Source organism: Tyto alba, unplaced genomic scaffold, assembly GCF_018691265.1.
Source record: "Tyto alba isolate M040663 unplaced genomic scaffold, T.alba_DEE_v4.0 Super-Scaffold_41, whole genome shotgun sequence".
Taxonomy (NCBI): domain Eukaryota; kingdom Metazoa; phylum Chordata; class Aves; order Strigiformes; family Tytonidae; genus Tyto; species Tyto alba.
In genome coordinates, this window is record NW_024881317.1 from 12413350 (window position 1) to 12437648 (window position 24299).

At 38.6% G+C, this 24299-nt stretch overlaps 2 protein-coding genes across 5 annotated transcripts in view; both read right to left on the reverse strand.

The window, feature by feature from the left end:
• Window positions 1-784: 784 nt before the first annotated feature.
• DUT (deoxyuridine triphosphatase) lies at window positions 785-10738 on the reverse strand. 4 transcript variants are annotated; one of them, XM_032983052.2, is made up of 7 exons: window positions 10550-10738; window positions 9823-10017; window positions 8222-8313; window positions 7060-7104; window positions 2624-2698; window positions 1588-1658; window positions 785-1137 (listed from the first exon to the last, which is right to left on the reverse strand). In XM_032983052.2, exons 2-7 carry the CDS (start codon window positions 9981-9983, stop codon window positions 1081-1083), a joined length of 501 nt encoding a protein of 166 aa, XP_032838943.2. In that variant the 5' UTR covers window positions 9984-10017; window positions 10550-10738; the 3' UTR covers window positions 785-1080. The 4 variants fall into 4 exon arrangements, with proteins under 4 accessions (XP_032838943.2, XP_032838945.1, XP_032838946.2 ...); XM_032983054.2 differs by having other exon boundaries at window positions 9823-9985; window positions 10550-10736; XM_032983055.2 differs by lacking the exon at window positions 10550-10738 and adding an exon at window positions 10374-10520 and having other exon boundaries at window positions 9823-9985.
• A 5807-nt stretch (window positions 10739-16545) lies between these two features.
• The window catches only part of SLC12A1 (solute carrier family 12 member 1), a 51171-nt gene continuing 43417 nt past the window's right edge, over window positions 16546-24299 (reverse strand). The window contains exons 24-27 of the mRNA XM_009971385.3: window positions 22468-22554; window positions 20114-20249; window positions 17753-17820; window positions 16546-16723 (exon numbers count right to left, since the gene is read on the reverse strand). Of these exons, the coding sequence (XP_009969687.1) occupies window positions 16588-16723; window positions 17753-17820; window positions 20114-20249; window positions 22468-22554 (427 nt within the window). The 3' untranslated portion in view covers window positions 16546-16587. The remainder of the gene's footprint in view (window positions 16724-17752; window positions 17821-20113; window positions 20250-22467; window positions 22555-24299) is intronic.

A 24299-nucleotide genomic window follows, 5' to 3' on the forward strand; every position in this document is an offset into this window, starting at 1 on the left:
AGCACTACTTAAAGCACAGCGTTTCATACCTGTGACCTTTCAGCTAAGAAAATGGAAAAAGAGAATAGAGACAGCTGCAGGGAAAAAAAAAAATCATGTTTGAGAGCCTCATAGCTTTTTCTAATAATTTTCTGTAAGGTGGCAAAATACTCAAGATTCTTTCCTATTGTCCCTTCTCTTGTGTGCATGTTTTTTCACCTAAAAGGTTTTTTTGAGTCATTTAAGAGATTCCAACACTTAAATAATCAGGTTTGGGACAGATTCCAAAGAGTTCTAGGTTAACTGGTCAAAACAGAACTGAAAAAAACAATTTGTGCACTGCCTCAGTAATTTAGAATCTTTCTTCTATACAGTAACTTATTAATGAATTTGTCAACAAATATTTCAACAGCATATTTCACAGCATTTATTTATTATATAGAAGTTATTTCCAGATGAGTTGTTATATTATTTAGCTCAAACATTGTAGTGCCTGTTAATAGAGCTGAAAAATCAACTGTTTGAGGGTCAGCTAAGGATCAAAGACAGAACTTCAGCTTTGAACAGAAACACAAGTATTTTGACAGGTTGTAAAAGATGCAATATTAAATTTATCTTTGCCTTATTCTGATTTAGGGGTCAGAGTGGTAAGTCATATTTGACACCTGTATTACCTCTGATTTTGTAGGAAATAGGCTCTCAGCATGAAATACTGAGCTACATGGAAGATAGCTTTCAGAATATTAACACAAACTGGCAAGGGAACAATCAGCCGTTCCAGTTTAAGTAAAATAAAATCAAATAATTAAGGTTTTTAAAATTTATTAGAGTATAATCAGGACAAACAATGAGTTCTTATTACTGAGGACCAAACATCTAAAAAGGAAAAATAATCCATCAACTCATCAATCAAGTCAGTCACGCACATCTCCCCCTAATGCAGATGAATTCACTGCCTGTAAAAATACAGGAGGACAGATACAGAGAAGTCTGAATAAAACCTGAAATTCTTATGTACTCCAAAATTCCACTTCTAATTCAAATGAAAATTTAGAAATAGCATAACAAAAAAAATATATAGAACACATATTCAAATAATTTTCAGTTCTTTCCAGTAGAACCAAAGCCATCTCCGCCACGTTCTGTATCATCTAAAGCCTGAAAAACATCAATTAGGGTAAGTTGGTTTAGTATTGTAACTTGAATTTTGTTTCTATACAACAGATACTGTCTATCGTAGAGGAAGGTACATTTACTTGTATGAGTAGCTAAAATTGAGAAACTAAAACAAAAAAATTGTAAGAGACATTTTAGAATACCTTTCGTACAAGTTTAAACAAATCCTACATTGTGAGATAACTGTTTCTATTACATACTGGAGTCTCAAGTACCTGTTAACTCTGAAAACTACCAAAAAAAAAAATCCATGTAAATGCATGCAAAGCATCAAGATTTTTATTCAGGTAGCAATACTACTATGCAGTTTTAACACTGAAAGTAGTTTTAAAGCAAAGTATTTATCTATATGATAAATTTCAGGTTTATATATAACCATCTTAAATTATTAATTATTGAAAATAGAAGAAATATTTCCTTTTGGCAACTTACTTGAACTTCTTCTAGCTCAGGGTAGCAAATGCGTTCACAGATGAGCTGGGCAATCCTATCCCCTTTTTTAACTGCAATGAAGTTCAAATATTATTAGTGCATTCAGAAAAGTAAACAATCAACAGCAAGTTTAGAGAATTCCCTTTCAATAGTATCAGAATGTACTAGAGCCTAAACACTTGTTTCAAACTTAGTTAAGTAGATGTTAATAGTCCCAGAAAAATGCAGGCTAAGATAAACTTGTGCTTAGTCTTTTTAAGGTGAAGTTTCAGCAGCAACACCAGCTCAAGGCATCTCCCTTCATTCTTGCTGCCATACTATGGCGTCTTAAGTGTCATTATGCATAAATACTGCAGAGACAGAGAGACAGCTGTATGTATATGGTGGCTCCTTTTGTGAACTAGAGATAGGAACTGATTTCTTTGCAGGGCTTCAGGGGGAGGAAAAACCAAAAGAAAAATTTCTGATTAGTCCCCCATCTGGTTCACAGAACTTCCCTCATAAGCTTGTGTTGTGAAGCTGCAGAGAAGAGGGAGAAACCACTGGCAATATTGTAACTGGGCCCTGCGGCTTAAAACTGACTGTTTGCAGAAAGACAGCATGATTAAAGGGAAAATTGTATCTTTATTACTAATGTTTCCCAGGATCCTGGAGAAATTTTTATCTCAAATACTGCTCAGCTAAATTTTTTTTTTTTTTCTTTTTTTTTTTTTGTGGAGCAAGAAAGAAATTTAATACAAAGTTGCACTTCAGAACAGCTCATGAATCTAAAGCTGAGCTAAGTAGGTTTTCTTTGGTTTGGTGTGGTGGTTTTTGTGTGTTTTTGGGTGGGTTTTTTTTGCATCCTATGTAATTTGCTAGGAATGGAATCTTTTCATGTTTCCTCCACAGGACATTAAGTTTTCACATTTTTCTGAATTGTAAGAAGAAAAATGTTCTCAGCTAATTCTACCTCTTCACAGTCTTTTAAAGAAAAATTAGTTTCTCATTTCCAGTCAGGTGGCTGTAAACAGGCTCTGCCAAGCTTAACACCTACCTTCAAAAGTCTCCTTGCCAAAGTTGAAGAGTACCACACCAACATTTCCCCTATAATCCTCATCAATAACACCAGCTGTCGTAAGAAAGAATTAAGAGGGACATCCAGTTAGTAAATGTTGTCAATACAATAGATGAGTAGATGATTACAGTATCTCATGCTGACATCCTTTATACTACTCATGCACAATTAAAAAGTATATATGAAAATACTGAAATAGCTAAAAATGCTCATCCATCTTGCAAAAAGAACTGAAAAACATCATCACATATCAAGCAGTGTTTTAACATTGTACTACTAATTTTAGTTGTAACACCCTATCTGAAATAAAGACAGCTGGACCAAATTTAGGCTCCATTTGTTCTGCTAACTTCAGCTGTTCCGAGTGTCAAGCAGGAATATGTTTTTAACTCTAACATTTTATCTGAGAGCTATGAAGTTGCACAGATCCAAATAGAACTAAAGCTTTAAGGGAATTGACTGTCATTCAGCTACATTCAAGTGTAAATACTTTAAAACAAACTTGCTCTTATATAACTCTAACTACATAGTTCAGGAGATTATCTACCAATACACATTAAGTAATCATATTCTGCTGATTTGGGGTTTTCCTCTCAGATACAGGAAGCATATTTCCAGTAGAAAAAATGGAGTTTGGGCTTCCTTGTGAGCGTAAGTATATATCTTGAAGTCTACTTGCATAAATAAGTCAAATACTAAAATTACATGTCATTCCAAGACGTTCACAGATTTATACATACAAAGTACTACCTTTAGAGATCATAAACACCAGAGGAAATTGTAGCGTGACTATACCTTGAAGTTTTAATGTTGAACCACATCATACTCGCTTAGGAATAGAAAACTGAGGGGTTTTTTTTAGTTTCTTCAGTTGTATGAAAATACTGCAGTATATAGGGTCAACAGATACTGTACAATCTCTGCACTAGTTCTAGTGTGAAAAAGGTATTTATACAGCTCTCTTTCCCTTATAATGTTATGGGTTAATCCAATCACATTTCTGAACAGCTTCCTAATTAAGGTGCTAGTAACACTGGGAGTATCTCCTGAGTTCCAAAAATTCAGAAAAACATGCAGTTCTCAAATTAACTCACTGGTATTTAACCACACGAAACTTCTTGAAGGGACCCCAATTACAGAGCACTACCAAAAGCAACAGTGAACAAAACAGTAGTTGCTGTGCATGAATGTTTTCCAGAATAAAAAAAAAATTTAAAAAATTCTTCAACGTAGTGTTCACTTGATTCAGAGAGCTTGATGCTTGATGTACCAAAGCTACATGCACAGGTTGCCTACTGTTTATTTGGTTTAGGTTAGACCAGCTTTCAGAAAGTCAACTATGAAGCAGTTAAATTGAAAATCACAGTACATCACTTACATTGGTCATCACAGAGCTTTCTTGCACAATTTCTACTACAGTTCAATTTTGCAATTCAATAAAAACCTGAACTATAAAACGATAACATGAAAGTTTTGCCTTCTTACTTCTAGCAAAGTATGATTCCTTATCCCTTTTTTAAAATACCAGGAAATCTAGAGCCCTTACATAATTCCTAAACCAGGGGTGACACAAAGTTTTAGCTAGTGCTACACAATTAACTTGCTTTGTTTTATACAATAGTGGACATGGAGTCCATGCTACATGCATGTGTTACAATGAGAGATTCAGCAAACTTGTAATCGCAGCACAAGCAATTTTAAGCATCACTCAAGTTTTGCCCATTAATTTGGCGTATTTGTTCAGGAGTCAATCAGCTGGAGAGCTGAAAGACAAAATTCATATCTGGCACATGAAATTATGTATATATGCTCATGAATGCATATGAAAAGATCATTAGTTCTTTGGATAAATTTTTAATTTGACAAACCATTCTCAGGTGTTTCTGTACAGCTAAGAAAACATTTTTCGAGACCATATGCTGGGATAGATACTGCTATGCATTAGAGATTGATAATGGAATTTGCTAATTTAACATAACGAGGGCTAGTTTTATTTGTTATAATACAGTATTTTTCTCTGATATAATACAATACTCAAAACTGATTACTACAGATTACTAATTCTATTTAAATGGCAGTCTGACATTCTGTCTTACTCTGTCAGAAGTTTGGCACGTCACTTGTTGGGAAAGCATCCACACCTAGCAGATGTGAATTCTGAACATAATTCTCGCACAATCCCAATTTTACTCCCTGACCCTTACGACTTCTGGCAATGTATTTTTTTCTATATTCAAAGTATATGTTTTTAAAAGTATATTTAACTAAATGGATAATGCCCTCATTGTTACAAAAGTACTTCTCCAGGACAAGTTAAAATTATGTAACAATTGTTTTGGTTTTGTTTGGTGTTTTTTTGTTTGTTTGTTGTGGGTTTTTTTGTGTTGTGTTTTTGGTTTTTGGTTTTGGGGTTTTTTTTAAGTTCTCTACTAACTATCAGTAATAGTTTTTACTCATGGTTTGTCAGGTGTCAGCTGTTTTAAAATCTGAACATAGGTCATCCTGCTAAGCACTTCTGGTTGCCTTCTAGTATTTCCTAGTTTAACTTTCAGATTGAAAAGACTGTTACAGAGTATATGTATTTTTTCATATAAACAAATTGTTTTAGCAAGTGTTACTTTAAAAAACCACACCATAGTAGATAGTGGACCATGGATACTACAGAGAGTCATAGGGGTGTAGAGAGACTTTGATTCCCATCTTAGTGCTCTTTTGTATGTTACCCAGCAACACTTAAAAAACCTTAGTGTAACAAACATCCAATAATTGCGTCTTATTTAAGACAAAGCCTGAACAACACTAAGCCAGCAAAGATGCTCCCCTTTAACCTGTGATATCACAACTGTACCATGGGCACAGCCAGACTGATATGCCATAAAGCAGACAGAACAAAGTAGTTCTGCAGCAGCTTTAAATTATACTGGGAATTGCTTTGCTTTCTGGCTGGCTTGGCATCAGAAAGAGAAAGATGCCTAGAGTCACCCTTCCTCACCTCTAGAGCCAAGTCCATAAGCAACTAAAGGCTGAGTACCACTGGTTTAAGCAGTTGCTCTTGTTTAACACTGGGGGGTGGGGGGCAGGTAAAATCCCAACCCAAACAACAGAACAACAAAAAAACAGCAAAATCCAGCAAAGATGAAAATGCCTCAACTTTTCAGCACACTTTTCTTGTCAACTTCCATTATGACTCAAATTATAATATGCTCACAAAAAATGCGCTCTCTTGGACACCCAGTACTTTGGAAGATACCCATTAGTTGTATCTTCTTTATGTCACTACATCAGAAACGTAGGTTTTGGTTCCTTTACTACAATCTATTGCCAGCAAAACCAACTCCTTATGATTTTAGGAAGCAGAAAACATTTTATCTAACCTAGAACTATATTCCTGTACAATTAGAACAATGTAAAATGCATTTAGTGCTAGTTAAATTGCTGCAGTTATAGGTGTGTTCATCAGAATAACTCCACAATAACCTTAGTTGTGAGAACTTCTGTGCAACGTTGATGCCATTTTATAATACAATACTTAGAGAATCTGGCTGTGCTCTGATCAGCCCCACTGCAAAACTGGAATTGAATTTTCAACATAATTTACTTTGTATGGCAATTATAGGAATATGGTAAAAGGACAGTGAGGCTTTCAGGAAGGCTTCTGATTATAGATATGCCTATAATAATATTTTTTAAGAGATATCTGTGAATTTCTAATCAAGATTAAATAAAAGCTCAAAATATTTAAAGAAAACACCCTGTTGTTCAAAACAGATCTGTTGCCAGTACTGAACAAAAAAAAAAAAACTGTAGAAAGTAGGATTTGAGCTTTATTTCTGTTTCAGAAGGCTTTCAATTTTTAAGTCAATTAATGTAAAAAGCTGAGTTTAAATTTCATTTGCTTTACATAACTTGCTACATTTTCATAAGTAGGAGTAAACTAAAGCTCTTTTCATCCTAATAAGCAATTACACCCACAGTAATGGTGTATTCCAGAGCTTTCTATCATTCATTAATACCTTTATATTGTCTGCAAAAAGAACATCTGTATGTAATTTATATAATTCATTCAGATCTTACACTAGACTGAAAAGAATCACACATTTAGTCAAAATGGGAAAAGCAGAATGTAAAAAGTCACCTTTAAAGCCTAAACCAAAAAATAACTTCTATTGCCCACAGAAGTACAATCAGTACCATTTAAATCAGTAATATTTTTAAAATTCATCAAGTTTTAAAATAATTAGGAGGCACTGGCTCTCTGAGATACTACCCAGGTACCTCTTTTTGCCAGACTACCAATGAAACTAGCATTATTTATTTACACATATTTCAATGTGAAATTAAGGCACTTCCTAATCTAAAAATTTTAAAAAATCTAATTATTTTCAAAGTCTTAGTAAAAAGAACAAAAATCTTACCACCAACATCTATGAAGTGCTTTGCAGCTAAACCAGAACGTGGTGCTAGAAAACAAGAGGTTTTTTGTAAGTATAATTTATTTCTTTTAAAACTCTTACACAATATTTATAGGTTACATAGTGTGTTTGCAGAGTCATGGCAGCAAGAACTGTTTCCACAGTTTTTCCTAAAATAAACATGATTTTACAGGAACTACTGTAAGTGTTAATGTACATATTAAACAAATAACAGCTGCTATAGGCTACAATAACACTGCAATCTTTAAGCGATATAAACATATCTTTGTTTAGACCACCAATTGCAGAGTAGGTTTCTCCAAGGCGGCTGGAGCAGACTACCTAATCTTGGTTTATTTTTGGTGGCCATCACTGGTTTGGAATAATCTCAAAATACTATGAGGTCAATCCATTCAAGTTACGATGGAAAACAGTATTTAGCAAGCAGTTTACTAAGAAATATTATACACAGAAAAATTAAATGACCTGTAGGGTTATTTGGTTTTTGTTGTTTTTTTTTTTTTTTTTTTTTTTTACTTACCTTAGCCTACTTTGAGGTGCTAAATGTTACTCTTCCAAATTTTGTCTGGGATAAGAGAAATGCACAAGCATTCTCCTTTTAGATGAAAGGACACAGCAAACTCTGATCACACTCTTCCAGTGGAGTTGCTATTGTTTTTTTTACTTTAGGAATTTATACATAATTCAGAAAAAGAATGCACAAAATATAACAAAGTATCTTGTACAGGTTCTCTCAAGTATTCTGTCACAAATAGTAGTCAAATTCTACTACACTAGTAATCTTACCTCAGGGTTAATATTTAAACATCTAGGGTTGTGTTTTCTGTATGTCCATTACCTATTGGTCTTTGTCATTCAAATTCTGGAAATGCATAGAAATAATGAACTATTGCATAGCCTACAAAGTCGTATGTAATTATAAAAATTTTGGTAATCATCTTTTTGTTATTTGACATACACCAAATATATTTGACAAGAAATGTCTATTACAAGGCTTAATAAATCACACAGCCATGCGCCGCCTTTTTTTTTATTTTTTTTTGGTGTAGACCAATTCTGAAAGTGTTAGGCAGAATCTAAATGTGAAGATTGAGTCAAACCTGTTCTACAATGACTGCAGCCTTTTTATAGCCTGTTTACTTACCTACTCGGCCATAGCATCCAGAAGGAAGTTCAATTTGAATGTCTGTTTTCACTACAGCCTTTTCCATGGGTGGTATCACACAGTCATACGCACTACGTTAAAGTAAGAAACACCATTTTATATAGAATATTTTGAAAATTTACTTCTCTGTAGCTCAAGGTACAAAATTACCCAGAATTATTCTTGCTGGGAGTTTATACCATGGAATTTATATAAGAAATATTTAGAGATTTGTAAAATCAAGTGCATATTCTAAAACAAGGAAGTCCCACTTTGATGGTGCTACCTTAAGATTTCAGTAGTGTCAGATTTGAACAGCATAGTCTTAAGATTGCTAGTTTTAAATGTTTTTTAACTGGCAAGATAGACAAAACGTTTAACTTTAAATTAACCATTAGGTGAATGGAGTTGTGCAATTTTTGTGCAAAAGCAGAATTTTAAGGATAATACACTCTTCTGATTAAGCTTTCTACAGCAGATAAACTAGCTGTAATCCAACATAATAGTCTATGAAGTTAACAGTGGTTTTTTTTCTGAGCAAGTCATAAGTTCACAATTCACATGATTCTGTTGAGATCTGCAAATGAGAGATTTTAAGACCTTTCTGAAGCTACCGAACTGGAGACTTAATGAAAGGCAGTGATAACAATACCACAGTGAGACTGTTCTACTTGTTTAAGGCAAGCATATCCTGGTCTTGACAAAAGACTGATTTTTATTTTTTTAAACACTGGGAAGCACTGACAGGTTTTTTATGAAATGGACTTTTTCCAGGTGTACAGTGCATCATAGGAACAAGAACAAAAAAAACTAAACCTGGTAAGACAAAATAAATACAAAGGAAAAGTGTCAAATGTGGTGAAGCAAAGCTTCAGGAAGAAAGTCAGATAGGTGAAGGAAGATTACAGAAGTCAGACAGGTGAAGGAATAAGGCTGATTAATACAAAAGAAAGGAAGATAGAAGAGGTCGCAGGGGAGTTCAGATATAACTAGCGATTGTATTCAATCACAGAAGCACTATGCAAACAACCACAAGCGCAGCTGCAGATATTCTTTAACATAGTGAAAACCTTTGAACAATGGTTATTATCATTCAAGCAAACCAAACCCTAAGTCTGCACAGCAACCCACATGGTTTCCAGTTAGGAGCATTATCAAACTGCCACAACTTCATTTGGCAGGCAGCACCTAACAACAATGAGGAAAGCAGAAAAGCGTAAGCGTGGACAGAGGGCCCACATGCACTACCATTTTGTTCTTTGAATAGTAAGGCACCTAGTCAATGCCGGTGCCAACAGCAACTCAGGCTGATATGTCAATCCTGACTTTTAGCAAGCAGCTGAATTGCTACTTGATGAAATCGGTGCTGCAGCGTGACTGGACCACAGATCTCTGGAAAGGGAGAGGGATGGAGGAGCAAGGCAGCAAACGAACAGGCCAGCTCTGGCCTCCTCCTCTGCCGGGCTGGTGAGCCTCTCCGGGGGCTTACCCAGCAAGAGGACCTGCCTCACAACGGCCCTCTCACCGCCGGATCCCCGAGGCAAGGGTCAGGACAGATCGGGGCGTGGCGTGGGCTCCTCCTCTGGGTGGGGTACCCTCACCTGTATAGATCGTAGCCCGCAGCCCGAGCAGAGCCCCTGGAGGGGGTGGAGGCGTTCTTGGATAGCTTAGCGAAGCGGAGCCGTGCGGTGGGCTCCCCGGGCACCGAGTCCCTCTGCCTCTTACTGGGGGACGACTGCAGGACGGCCGCAGAAGAAGGCATCGCTGAGCGGGGATGAGAGGGCGAGAGAGACCGGCTGTGAGGGGAAGAGAGAAAAGCCCGCGAAAGCCGGCACGGCCCACTGAAGGCGGAAACGGAGGGGGAGGGGTAGAAATCACTCCAACCCCGGCCTCTCGCTGCGCGGAAGCACCCCCGGCTCCCCTCGCCGGTGGGAATGGCCTCGCCCGGCTCCCCCGGGCACATGCAGCGGGGCCCCCCGCGGCGCCGGTTCTCGCCCCGTAGTGTGGGGCGGGACTCGCCGGTCGCGGCGCCCCGTAGCCCCTCTGATGGCGGCCGGGCGGACCCCGAGGGGTCGGGCCGGCTGCAGCGCAGGGCCGCAGCGCAGCTGGGCAGTGTGGCTCCCCCGGCACCCCGCCTCCGCCGCCCCCTTACTGCGCCCGCGGGGGTGCAGCAGCCGCCTGAGGCGCCAGGCCAGCATGGCGCCGCCTCCGTGAGGGGAGCGTGCCGCCGTCAGGCCGCCCGGCGCTCCCCGCTGCTGTTCGGGGGAACCAGGCGGCTCATAGGGCGGAAGCCGGCGGCGTCCCCTTCTCCCCCTGCCCGGGGTCTACCTGCCGTGCGCCGCGGCGCAGCCCCTCGGCCAGCGGCCCGGCGCCGCGGGACACGGCGGTGGCCGTGCCGGGGAGGGGTGGCCGGACCCCGCCGGGCGCTCGGCGTTGCCGGGGGACGCGATTGCGGCTGCACGGCCGGCGGCGGGCGGAGCCAGGGCCCACCGCGTGCCCCGGCACCGTGCCGGGACGGGGAGCTGGCCCGGCGGCGCCCTCGCCTGGGACCGGGGCCCTCGGAGGGGCCGCCGCCCCATTCCGAAGTCTCACGGCAGGCACGGCTGCTCATACGTGTAGCGCACCGGCAGTCCTGCCTCGCCTCCTTCTGCAAATAGCTTGTATCCCTCCTTCAGAAATCGCCAGGCAATGGTGGAAGCGTTTGCCTTGTGGAAGGAAAACAACTGCTTCTCCTCCTTGTCGAGGCTGTAGATTTGAAAGCCTATCTGCTCCGCCTGTTTTGTTCTCAGAGCAGAATGCTTTTATGATTTCACCATCTTTGATTTTGATGTCCACTGCCCTATTTTGCCATCCCATCTACGGAAAACTTAAACAAGTTCCCCCCTAGTTCTCTGTGCTGTGGGCTGGCAAGAGTACCTTTCGGATTCAGGGTTGCAAAACTTGTCCTCGACTACTCTGATGGGTGTATTTTGTTCTGTGCAGAATAACTACACAATCTTGGAGTTCTGTTTGCTAATCTAAATTTTTTCAAACAATCATTCTTTGACTTTTTTTAAAAAAAAGATCAAACTGTATGTGATTATCTGCTTGCTATGTTACATTTTATGAATGCAGCCAGATGGCAGTGAAACCATTGCTATGCACTGCAGTCCAGTTGTTGAAAATGTTTTTAAGAATGCCCTGGTTGTGGGTTTCTTCTATTGCTGTTCAGTATTTTCAGTCTTAAGAGTATGCACTGTTTGAATGGGAGTGTGTATGTATCATAGAGTGATGTGAGAAAGCTTCTTAGAATATTTTATCACTTCTGATGTAAGTCATCTCCAAATTGAAGGTTTAAGAATTTAAGTTGTATCAAGGGAATATCTAATTATAAATGGTTATTTATACAAACAGAACTTTGTAGAGGTTACAACTGCATCCTGTGTTATAGTGTAGAAAAGGACTAATTTTATGAATGGCCTGGCTCAGTGAGGCAATCGATTCTAAACTGCATCGAAGGTAGCCTGAAAGTCCATGAATAATAGGTTGGAGGACTCATCTGAACATATTATCACGGAGAAAAGTCTCAGCAGAGTGACACTTTTTTTTTTTTTTTTTTTCCACCCCCAGATCTTTACAAGGAGAAAAACCTATGCTTGACACTGAGCAAGTCTGCCTTGGTCCTGGGAATGTCCTGTTTGCTCTGTAAATAGTCGATTGGTCAACGTTCCTGCATTCTTGATTGTTGATTAGTGCTGCTCTCCACTGGGCGTTTCCTCCTGACTTTGAAAAGCAATAGTGAGATAAACTGAAATTATCTGCATTTTAACTAGATGGAGAGTAGGAGTGGAGGCTGCTTTGTTGTACACAGAAGGAAGCAAGGATAATAATCCATAAAATTCTCCCATGTTTATTAGAAGAAAACTGTGGCTTTAAAAGAGTCCCCACCCCAGTCTCACTTAGAACAGCTGTCTCACAGTGATTAAGGTTTGTAATTTAAAAGGCTGCTGTGAGGGTGTTTATTTATAATGAAGCTCTATTTTTGATCACGTGTTTTGCTGTAGAGTGTAGGGGCTGTGGAATTTTCCCATTGCTTTTCACTCTGTTCCAGAACAACCTTGGACCTTTATTTTGTTCAAAACTGAATTTCCTCTGATGAAATTGCAGCAATGGCATGACTGTGGGTTATTGCTCTTGTTATTTGTGGAAAAAAACTTGCTATATTTGTTTGTTGTTGCACTGGCACAGCTACGTTTTCCAATTTTCTTGGTGGACTCCAGGCCAGTGCAAGATGTTCCCTTAGCAGTGCTGGCCACACAGTCTCAACGGGCTATGTGGCTGCCAAGGGGCTGTGCCAACAGCGGGCCTGTGCAAACCTCATGAAGTTCAATAAGGCCAAGTGCAAGGTCCGGGGCAATCCCATATACACATCCAGTCTGGGCGAGGAGTGGATTGAGAGGCCCTGTGGAGATGGACTTGGGGGGTATCAGTGGATGGAAAACTGCCTGTGAGCCAGCAATATGCGCTCACAGCCCAGAAAGCCAACCCTGTCCTGGGCTGCATCAAGAGAAGTGTGGCCAGCAGGTCATGGGAGGGGATTCTCCCCCTCTGCTCTGCTCTCGTGAGACCCCACCTGCAGTGCTGTGTCCAGCTCTGGGACTCCCAGCATAAGAACACAGACCTGCTCGAGCAGGTCCAGAAGGGACCACGAATATGATCAGGGGGCTGGAGCACCTCTCCTGTGAAGACAAACTGAGAGAGTTGGGGTTGTTCAGCCTGGAGAAGAAAAGGCTCCGGGGAGACCTTATAGTGGCTTTCCAGTGTTTAAAGGGGGCTACAGAAAAGCTGGGGAGGGACTCTTTATCAGGGATGGTAGGGATAGGATGAGGGATAATGGTTCTAAATTGAAAGAGGGTAGATTTAGATTAGATATAAGGAAGAAATTATTCACTGTGAGGGTGGTGAGACACTGGCACAGTGAAGTTACTTACCCAGTGAAGTTGTGGCTGTCTCTTCCCTGACAGGGTTCAAGGCCAGGTTGGACAGGGCTTTAAGCATCCTGATCTAGTGGAAGGTGCCCCTGCCCATGTCAGGGGGATTGGAACGAGATGGTCTTTAAGGTCCCTTCTAACCCAAACCATTCTGTGATTCTATGAACTTGTTTAGGTGTCAAGTAGGATAGCGGCATGCTCTTAGTGTGGCTTGAGCATTTGGAGCTGTTTATCCTCAGAATGTGATGTCTTTTTGGTTAGGTAGCTTTTCTACTTGCACTGTTGGATTTGATTCAAAAATAAAATTAACAAACAAAACCCCACAGAAATAATCTCTGTTGGGGACTGATGATGTAGTTGGAAGAGTGCTGTTCTGGAGTGCTATCTAGGGACACCAACTACCATTCCTAAGCACTATGTCCTAGGGCTGTGTGATCAAGATGGACAAGTTACTAGTGGTTTTAAAAAGATTTATGGAAAAATGTGTTCTCTGAACTATGATGAAATGCCTCTGTGACACATGTTGGAGCTCCACTAACGTTAGGAGGGAAAGGTAAGATTCACTGAGGAGAGCAGTGGTGACAGACCATTTCAACAGGCCCTTAGGCACAAGCTTAGCTGTGTAGGATGCATAGACTTTTGAAGAAGGCTCAAAATGTTCTTTGTTTTTGCTTCGTAGTGATGGTATTTTCACACATGAATGTCCCTGGTCACCTTATCTGCGCTTGCTTTTGTTGTGACTGATTAAATCAACCCTAGGTTATATAAACCTGCAGAGTTGGTAGTGTGATATAAACTCAAAATGTGCTACACAGCTTTAGAGCCGTAGTTTTTCTATAGATGTCAAACTTGTAATTAGGATTCAGTTACTAACATGGTGATTAAAATTCAGCAGTTGTTTTATGCATAGTTTATATAAAAGAGGAAGTGTCTGTTACAGAGTAAGAAAGGAGGTAGGTGGACTAACAAAATTTTGCAATCAGAGTTGTAATTTAGGATAGTCCATAATTAGTATGCTTTCCAAATTGTTTATGCACACATTTCAGAAATCATGGTGAGGAACAAGAAATAGAAGCTCCTAGGGAACTGAAATTACTTGAGAATTTGTGGAAATAACACTTTCAGGTAGTTAAGCACTGTTGTGTCTAGAGTTTGTTCTGCTCCTTGTAAATCCCATAACTTTGTTGTGTGGATACATCTTCTAATTAATCAATGTAGTCTAGGCAAGGAGTTTTACAGAGATGTGTATGTTAGTACTTAGTTTTTGGTGGTTGTTCATTTAGAAATGTAGCTCTTGGGATTTATTGTTGCAATGCCCACAGTTATGTGTTTGTGAGAGAGAAGTGCAAATAGTATTGAAAGTGCAGTTGCTGGTTCATATTGTGCTCCTTCTCTTTTTGGATTAGCTTAGGTCCCCCGAATGAGTTTGGATCAATATTTCCCGTAGATTGGGAATATTTAGGAAACAATCCCCACTCATGTACATAATTGAAGGGCTTAATGCAGATATGTAATTCCCCCAGGTCCTTCCATAGATTGTGATAAGAAACACACTTACAGAAGGCCTAAGTGGAGACTCCCTAAAAGCTCTTTTTCTCTGCATTGACTGTCTAGGTACCACATGCAGATTATACCTCTTTGGTGTCTGAAGTGAGGTGGAAAATATGGTGGCCATTGCAATTCTACAAAGGTGGAAGGACTTGACAGCATGTAAGAAGCTCCTGTATCGTTGCTAACACCACTGCAAGGGATGAGAATAAGCTCCTTGTTTTGCAGGTGCAGAATGTGAGGTTTGGGTTGCTCAGAGCTGTGCAGGAAACCTAGTATATCTGGGAAACTCATATATCTGTGTCATGCAGTTAAACTGCAAAACAATCCTTCAACCTGGTTGTGAATGTGTAAGAAGCAGTGAAGGAAGACCATTATGAGAAAATATCAGTATTTCATATCCTGCCATTAATAGATGAAGAAAAGAAAAAACATGGATTATTGGGCTGTGTTACCAGGTTCTGCTGAATTGCTGCTGTTGAACTAGGAGAAATGTGAATATCAAATATTTGTCATTTTTTGTGATGGAGTGCTAGACCCTCTGCAAGTTAAATTCTAATAATTCAAGCAAAGATGGAAGCTGAGGCCTGCTTTAAAATAAACATTTAGTGAAATTCAGGGTTCCCTGGCTTTTCTGGGGCTTAGATTTCAGTTGATCTCTGCAAAGGAGTTGCAGAACTACAGTAATTAAATTAGCTGCGTTCCTTAATAGTTTTTAATTTAAATAATGCTTACACATAGGGTACAGCTTTCCCCATTAAAATGAGATGCTGCTTTTATTGACAGCTGAAATCACAAAGTACTATAATGTTGCAGAATAGAAAATAGAAAAATTACACCACTTAATGGATTTCCTTTATTTTAAGTTACTGTATAATGAATATTCTTTAGAAGGTCTAAAAATAAGAGAAATATTTTATAAATCAAATAGGGCATTCAACTCAGCTAATAGAGTTTTTATTTTCTAATCATGTAAATCACTGTACATATTATCCCAAAGTATAATGTCAGATTGTATTAACCCTAACATTCATAGTAAAAATTGCCAGAATATCTAATATTTCACTAATTTCTTTGTGAAATTTACTTACAACATTTAATTATTGCAATCATACATTTCATTCCATGTCAGAACTTGAAAATTCATTATCAAGTCTTGTCATATAGAGTCCATATTTTTATATAGGTAACTTTTTTGTTTGTCAGTTAATTAGAAGCATTGGAATGAATATAAATTAGCAGAACAGTATAGATGAAAGCATCTGCTGTAGGCATAGGTCTTAATTTGGCTTTGGCAGTATTATAATTAAACAGCATCACAGATACTCTACTTGCATTATATCAGTTTATGACTTTGAACTGATGGATACCATACAGGTTTTTTTCTCTCCCAAGTTGGTGCATTTCATTGTAATTCTTCTGTGTGTCTATTAGCAACTATGACAGTGCAATTTGAAAGAAGTATTTGCTTATAGATTTAATGCATTTTATATTGTAGTGATTAATTTATACTTTCTAGGATAAATATGAAAAGCATTTTCTTCAATACCTTATAAAATTAGTGGAATTTCTTCTTTGTGTGTTCAAAATATCTGCTGTTTCATGTGATACAGAGATAGGTAGGTAGGTAGATTTTCCTTCTTTTGCCTGTACTGGAGTGTAACACCAGCAGGGACTATTCACATTTTTTTTTGTCTAATTCTTCACTGTGCTGATTTGGATTTTTTGAAAAATTTTCTGTCAGTTATAGATCTGTATTAGATAAGTGTGTCTTTAAAAAAATCACTGCCATTAAAAAAATGTAGGTGTTGAAATCAAGCAAGGGATATTCTAGGAGTTGATGTTTTTCTAAGAATAGAAAGTCAGTACATTTTTGTGGTTGCCTCTGACCATTAAGATTGGAGGAAGGTTCTTTGAGAGAATTTCTAGCCAAGCCATATACAGGTAATCAGACACTACTCCTTTTCTTGCCACTGGGAGGCTCCTGTTCAGAGAGAAAAAGAAAATTAACATTATAAAGACGGGGTAGCCCTGATAACATGCATCTCACTAAATATTAAGTAGAAAACATCAACTGTTCATATGCAACTCTGAATGTTCATAATTTGATTACATGATTATTTTAATCTTATAAAGCACAAAGCTACCATTAGGCCTTAATCTTGCAAACTCTTGCTCACCTGGTTAGTGCCATTAACATGGCTAGTTGTACTGGACATGGACTGTTTGTGATTGTAACCTTGAACAGGTAAAGCATTTTCAGGCTCATAAAATCCACTCATAATATGTTTGGGTTTTTTTTTAATTATAAGAATACAGTACATGCACAGTTTTGCAGTCCATCAGCTTATTTTCTCATCTGTAATTACTGTCAGATGGGAGTTTTAAAGCATTGGTCAATTTATGGTAAACATTACCCAATCACCTCTTTTTAGGAGACTGAATTAACAGAGCTAAGGAGGCTTATCTACACATCATAAATACTAATTTATTGAAGCTCTGTATAAAAATGTGGCTCTAACTAAAGATTGATTCTGAAAATGTTTTTTTGTTTTGTTTTAATTCTATTGGTGGCCTCTTTTTCCTTATGCAATTGCATTGTTCTTACACAGTTTTACATAGTTCTAAGTAGACCTTGGCTAACAACTTTATTTACTATGTGCAAACCAAAAGAATCCTTTCTCTAACTTTGCTAATAATTCAGGGAAGAGAAAGGAAAATGAGTACCTTCTGCAGGTGTAACACTCAGTATGTAGAGTTGGATGTGAAGATTACATTTTTGACACATTTTCATGAGTAGAGCTTTGTTTTAAGCTGTGAAGAACTACTAGGAAAAACTAATATTCGATGTAGTCCCAGAGAACCATCAGTCCAGATGCAAGTCCTTCAGAATGCACTTAAAAGATTATTTTTGCCCTCAATGAATTAACACAAGTGTTTCTGTTGCTCTAGTCCAGAATCCCTTTATGCATTAGATTGTTCTCTAAGTTAGAACCAAAATCTTGCAACTCACAGGACAATGAGGTTAGCTGCCCTTGAATGCTCTTGTAAGAGTTCATTGAGACGGACTTGGCGGTAACTCTGATTAAAACAAAACGGGGAAAAGAAAAAAAATTAGTTAGTCCAGTGATCCTCAATTCTGGTGCCTTATGGACTTCTAGACAATCCGTTGCCTGCAAGATTTTCTGCTGTTGCTTTGGCAGCACTGACAGCCAGGTTTCCTCTGTGGTCCAGAGTGATAGAGATGGCAAAGTATGAGGCTAAGCCATGCTGCTTGGTTAGTCTAGTTATATGGGGACCAGAGTTGTTCACCACTGTAAGATTTCCTGGGGATGGGGATTATTTTTGTACTGACACAAAGCTGGCTCAGACATAGTTTTTAAATATTGCTTTGGCTATGGAGTACAGGAACTGTAGAGAGTCTCTTTTGTGCTATTGTTTGATGGCAGTTAATGTATTAATTCATCTGGTTTGTAAGTGTCCAGATGCCATTCCCGCAGGGCTGAATATCAGCATGTAAATGAGCACCTTGCCAGAAATTCACCTCTTAAACAAAAGACCAGGAGTCTGAAGTAAGACTTAGCTGAATTACACGTTGTGTATTTGTATGGACTTTTACAAATTGCATAAATGGCTGCTACTTTGAGATTCAGCCAAGATTACTTTATGGTCAGGCTCAGACCCTCCAAGTTTTTATAATTTAACGCAAGTCATAGGGAACAAGAGACCAGGGCAGGTTTGTATACAGGGAGATTGCAGCATGGGAGATAGATGTATCTTAACTGGTTTTATAAATTATTCTCAGTATCCCTGGAGAAGGCAAAAAGCTGTTTTTTCTCCATTCAGACCTTAAATTTTCCTTCTCTACAGAAATTTCGCTGTTCTTTTACACATGTTATATAGGTAAGAATCCTCATAATTTAGCCAGTTATTACCTCATGAGAGTCATCCTATAACATCACCCTGTATCTGTGCTGCCAGGTTTTTCTCTCTTGAATTTTAAATGTGTTCTAATGTCCTCCATAAAATTCCCAGAACTGCCTTACTTATGAAGATAAGGGGCATGTCTTTCCAGGTGTGTAGGCTAAACTTTTTGTGGCTGTTCTTATTTTATAGAGAGATCTGGCATTTTCATATTGCTGGCTGCTTTCAACCTGTGGGGTTTTTTCCTGGTTCCTTAGTTGGTGACCTAGTCGAGATCAAGCTTAATCATGTATTTTTTTTCCTGTTGTATCCTCACTGGTTCTGCACACAAGTGTGTATATCTGGGATGATATTCCTGCTGTCTTTTATATTGAGGTGTTCTAAGGGCTCTGACGCCCAAATCTTGATGATTTATGCTGAGAGTATTTAAAAAGTTTTCTGCCCACAGCTGACTACCATAACTTTATGCTGGTTATCAAATCTATGAAAAGGGTAATACAGTGAGCAGTCAGTCTTCTTCCCAGCTGCTGCAGTCAGTAGTATAGTGTGTTATCTTAAATCACCATTGATTTCAGCTTATGTTAATATGTCAGGCTGTGACCTTTAGCGCCTCTGAGCTCAGACTTTCAATCCTTGCTCCACTGAGGAAGTTACCAGCACCATAAAGTGGAGATAACTAAACTCTCAGCGCACTCAGGTTAATCCAACAGGAACCATAAATAAAATTGCTAGATTAATTCTCTGTGAGTTACAGGAGAACTTGTCTCTTAAGGGTGGAAGAGTTTGCAGTATCCTTTCAGCACTGGCCTGATGAAGTCTGGCAGTTCACTGCTAAAAAAGATATATTTGAACAAAATTAGAGAGCAGTCTGGGCTCTAATTCACCCAGTGGATCAGCCAACATCAGCCTTAGAGTGCCTCTGAACTGCGGGAGAGCTCCGGTGTTTTAAGCGGGTTCAGTCTCCCCTTTGCCATTGAGGTAAGAATCAGTGTTAAATCTTACCTTTGGAAAAATTCCTAGAGTAAGTTGTAGGGTCTGGATTCAGTTCTAAATTTCACAGTGGTGAATGTTTGGAACTGCACTCTTGAAGAAGTTCAAGCTCTAAAACATTGGAGCCATTTAATAAACCTCTCATCAAGTCTTATTAGATCAGGCTCAGCACAGTACTGTGTGGCTTCTTGTTCAGAGGTGGTTTTCATCTGGCTGACTGATGTGGGCAGAGCTTCTCATCAGGCTGGAAAATACTGTGTAAACATGCCAAGATCTCACAGAGTGCTGAATAATGCACTCAACACACCTCTGCAGTGTTTATAATATAGATTCAATTTGTAAATATCAAATACAGGTTGGTACATGCACATGTTTGGTATTTCACATTTTCTTGCTAATCGCTTCAAACATGTGGAGTGTAAGAAAAGGTACGGATGTAAAAAGGGAGACGAGGCTTTACCTTCTCCTTGAATGCATCCAGCTCTGCATCTGTAATTTTCCATGGAGTCTCCCGCTTTAATTTCTCAGCAGTTGTTATATCTTTGCAGCTTTCATGGAGGCGATATGGTTCAATCATCTCTTCAAAGAATTTCCAGCTGAAACAGGAATTACAAAGGAGGCCTTGCTGCAGGGTATGAACTCACTAACTTATTTCACAGCCACTGTACATGGCAGGCCGCACTGACTATAATTGTAGCCGAAAAACATGCAAAATCTTTAACTATTCTTGGCCACATTGTGCCCCAAGTTATATCTGTGCCACCTCAAAATGTTGGGGTTATTTGAATATAACTAAAAGGTTATTTAAGGATAATTAAACGCTGCATTTGGCCTGTTATAGTTGGAGAGAATTTTCTGTATTTTCCTGGTTGTAGCAAAAACACTGAAATGAGTTCAACAGTAACTCCAAATTGCAGTATATTGGTTACTAAGGTTAACAATGAACAAGGGTCTCCTCATAAATACTGAGCTTTTATTATTGTTTTAGTATTAGTTGGAGCAATCACCTGACTGATACTATTGTAACAGTGAAACTGTAATGAAATGGAGAAACAGTTGATATACATCTCATGTGGCAAGGGGCTGTAGGTTTTCTGCTATATGAGGTCTCAGATTTGTGTCCATTTCCCAACTTTTCCACAGGTTTTCTCTCTAAATTTCCATTTTTTTCATGAAGCCTTTGACTGTCATCATCTGGAGAAGCTTATCATCCTTCTGTACTTCCCAGCTTGCCCCTTTGTTGAAAGTTTCTATCCTCCCACAGAGATGTCAGAGTTTATTTTATATTAATATGCATATTTCTGTGGGCACTTTATGCTGACAGGCTTCATTGTGAAGTGAAATGAGAGTCTGGGCACAGGTTGGATTTTGCTATATGGCCAGGAAGTCAAGAGATGGGTTAAAGTCTGTGACATGCAGCATTTAATGTTGCTGTTGCTAAGTTGCCGGAGAGTTTATCAACATCTCCAGTGTCTGTTTCAGTATGTAAAATGGTGATAATCTTATTATTAGTGAAATAAATGGGATGCCAGCTCAGAGAGAGATACAGTGGTCTAGCAAGGGTCTGGCACAATATTCACTTGTTCTGTTCAGATAGTGCTGATGCAGCAAATGTGTTTGGTTTTTATGTTAATGCCAGATACAAATTCTTTTTGATAGCTTTTATTTATGTAAAATCACTGCATCGTACTGGAAAAAAAAAGAGAAGTATTCAGCACTGTTCTTTATGTAATTAAAAAATATTAACTGAGAGATCAAGAGGGCACTAGTAAGTCACTTTAGGTATCTAGTAAGAAAATCTTCATATTCTTTAATTGCTCAAAATCTCTAATGCATTGTGTAAACACCAGTAAATCTAATACTGTTTTTGCAACATTATGTGTGTGTGGGGAAATAGGACACTGATTAGGAGACAAACCTGACGTTGCATTTGAACTCAGAGGATAGTCTTTGGGTGGAGAAGAGGAGCCCTTTGACTATGAAATAGGTGTGGACCTATCAAGAAGTGAGTATGGGGTGGGATGGAAGACAGCATAGCAAGCAAGATTGTGAATTGAGTTAGCATTCAGTTATTCCCTGAGCAGCCTGCTATATACTTTTGTTTACATAAAGCAGAAGAAATAGGTGATTTCTATAGTGATACGTTTTAGAAAGCAAGGGCTTGAAGTTTATTTTTTTTTAAGCTAATACAGATGGAGGTGGAGCTTCCTGAGCACTGTTTTACCAACTTCCTAACCTCTGCCTAAGAGCATTAATTCTGTAGATAAGCAAATTTTTAAAAACATTGAACCTTCATTATATTTGAATGATAGAGGGGTATTATAATATTGTCCTCATGTGAAAGGAAACGTATGGTCATGTTTGGCCAGCAAAATGTTAAGTTTATGAATTCATGGTGAAACCCAGAAGGCTGAACTGGCAGAGATGATGAGTTTACAAGAGAACTGTGACTGACCAAGTAATGTGATGAAGTCTCTTGCAACCTAAATAGATATGAAAAGCCATCATAAAATACCTGTTAAATTTAGTGGCTCATAAGTATGGTGTCTAATTAGTCCTTATTAAAATTAAGTCTTATCATTACAACATAAAGGAAAAGGCTGCCTATAGTTTTGATCTTTTGAGTTTTAATTGTTAAAAGGTTCTTTTATTTTTCCTGCCTCAGTTACTTAGAAAATGATTGCAGTGAAGTGACAGTGTTATTCTTTGTGGTGTGTTTTGGTTTTTGGTTTTCTTTGTAATCCTCAACATAAAAGAAACAAGCTCCTGATAAAGGCTGGCTGCTAAATAATGGATTAGGGTAATGTTTCTTACCTCTCTTTGTTGGGCTTTATATTGATATCACAAATGATATTAATATCAGCGAATTTTATTCTGAATTTGCTTAGAAGTGAAGCCATCCTGAAAACAAAAGAGAGAACATTTTATCACTGTATTTCTGAGTGCATTGCATCGAAGAGCACTCATAAATGAGTTAAGATATCAAATGCAGTTGTCTCATTAACTATATGACAAATTACTTTAAATGCTTTAGTGTTTCAGTTTCCAATTACAGAACTGGATTGATGTGATTGCTGTAGTATAATTAATTTAACTGATGATCGATGAAAATCACAAAAAATGGAAATGAATAGCAGACACAGGGAAGGGTGTTTACATTTTGCAGAAAAACGGTACTTGAACTATTTGCAAAGGCTTGAATTAGAAAGGAAATATATTCAAAATACAGTAGGACAGAATTCTCCAATAATTAGAGAAGGCTTCTGTTCTATCACTGTAATTCTATGCATGGAGTATGTACAACAGTGGTAGTGTATGTGTTGGTGAAAACTTCGTCCAGAAGGTTGATGTGTGATACTTAAAAAATCTTTTTCATTGATGAATTTATATTGATCTACTCACACGTTATCTTTATGTATTTTCATACAGAAAACACTTTGCTTTTCTGCTGCAATTAACAGGAGGAATATTTTATAGTTTTGTGTGTGTTTGTGCTGAGTTGAGAGGTTTAGTTAGGTCAGTTTTGCCTTTAGTTGAAGCATGGTTGGGAATTTGTATCTTCCAATTCCCTCTCACCTTTTTTTTTTTTTTCTTTTTTTCATATATAAGTTTGGAATTTGGAAAGATCAGGAAGTTCCTAGGAGTAAACAATGATAGAAATACATATTTGCTTGTGACCTGAGAATTTGCTTGGTTTTTTTTTTATATAAGAAGAACGTACTACTTATATAAATCTTAATGTCCCTTGGGGCAATCCTTGTTTTGAACACCAAAAAGAGAAAAGCTTCAACTTCTGTGGAAAAGTTTTAATATTTAGAGAATTATATGTTATCAGAAGTCCAGATAAATTTAATTTCTGAACTGGAAATACAATGGATGAAATAGTACTTGGATGTTACTGTATTAGATCTACCTAGAGAATGGAATAGCCACCCGGCCTCTGGATTTGTCTCTTTGAAGGCTTCTGTGTGTGATGGGTAGAATATGCTGTTGAGGAAAGCTAGTGTTTAGGTAGAAATACCTAATACAAACTAGGTCATTGTCAACTGAACTGAGTATGCTGTTCACTCTGGCTTTTGTAGGACAAGCAGTGTATAGCAGTGCTAGAACTGCTTCTGTGAAGATCTGTCATGTTTTGACAGATCCCATTTCATGTCAAAAGCTCCTACTTCCTCTCAATGAAATCTGGTGACTTGAGAGCCTAGATCCAGGAGCTGGTTGTGGTCCTCAACAGCCAAGCTTGGGCAGACTCTGGACAGGGAGCAGAGGACACTTCCCTGCAGGTCTTTGAGCAGCTGCAATGTTTTTTTTTACCCAATGATAAGAATAGTTTGTACAAACAGTTTTGAATCTCTTCTGCAGAAGTATGCTAACTTAGGGTCATCTTTGCAGAACCACAGTGGAGCAGAGTTTGCCATATTGGGAAGCGAAAGCTTAAGGGAGCTTTTGGCAGCTGCCTGTCCGAGGCACTGTGTTGTAATCTTAGTGATGCTGGCTAAATTCTAACTCCTGTCCTTGCATCCATTTTGTTTGTTTTCCACTGGAGTTTAGGTTGGATGGATTGTTTTTAACTCACTACATGGTACTGCTGCTCTTTGTTAAGCAGTTACTGACTTCCATCTCAAATTGGCCTGCTTCCACCAGTG

Excerpts from the sequence above, each read along its gene's own strand:
- DUT (XM_009976136.3), bottom strand. The coding sequence starts at position 10,184 with ATGTGCCCGGGGGAGCCGGGCGAGGCCATTCCCACCGGCGAGGGGAGC. Across the intron at positions 7,105-8,221 it reads TGGATGCTATGGCCGAGTAG|CACCACGTTCTGGTTTAGCT; the intron begins GTAAGTAAACAG and ends CTTGTTTTCTAG. Across the intron at positions 1,138-1,587 it reads CTGAGCTAGAAGAAGTTCAA|GCTTTAGATGATACAGAACG; the intron begins GTAAGTTGCCAA and ends GATGTTTTTCAG.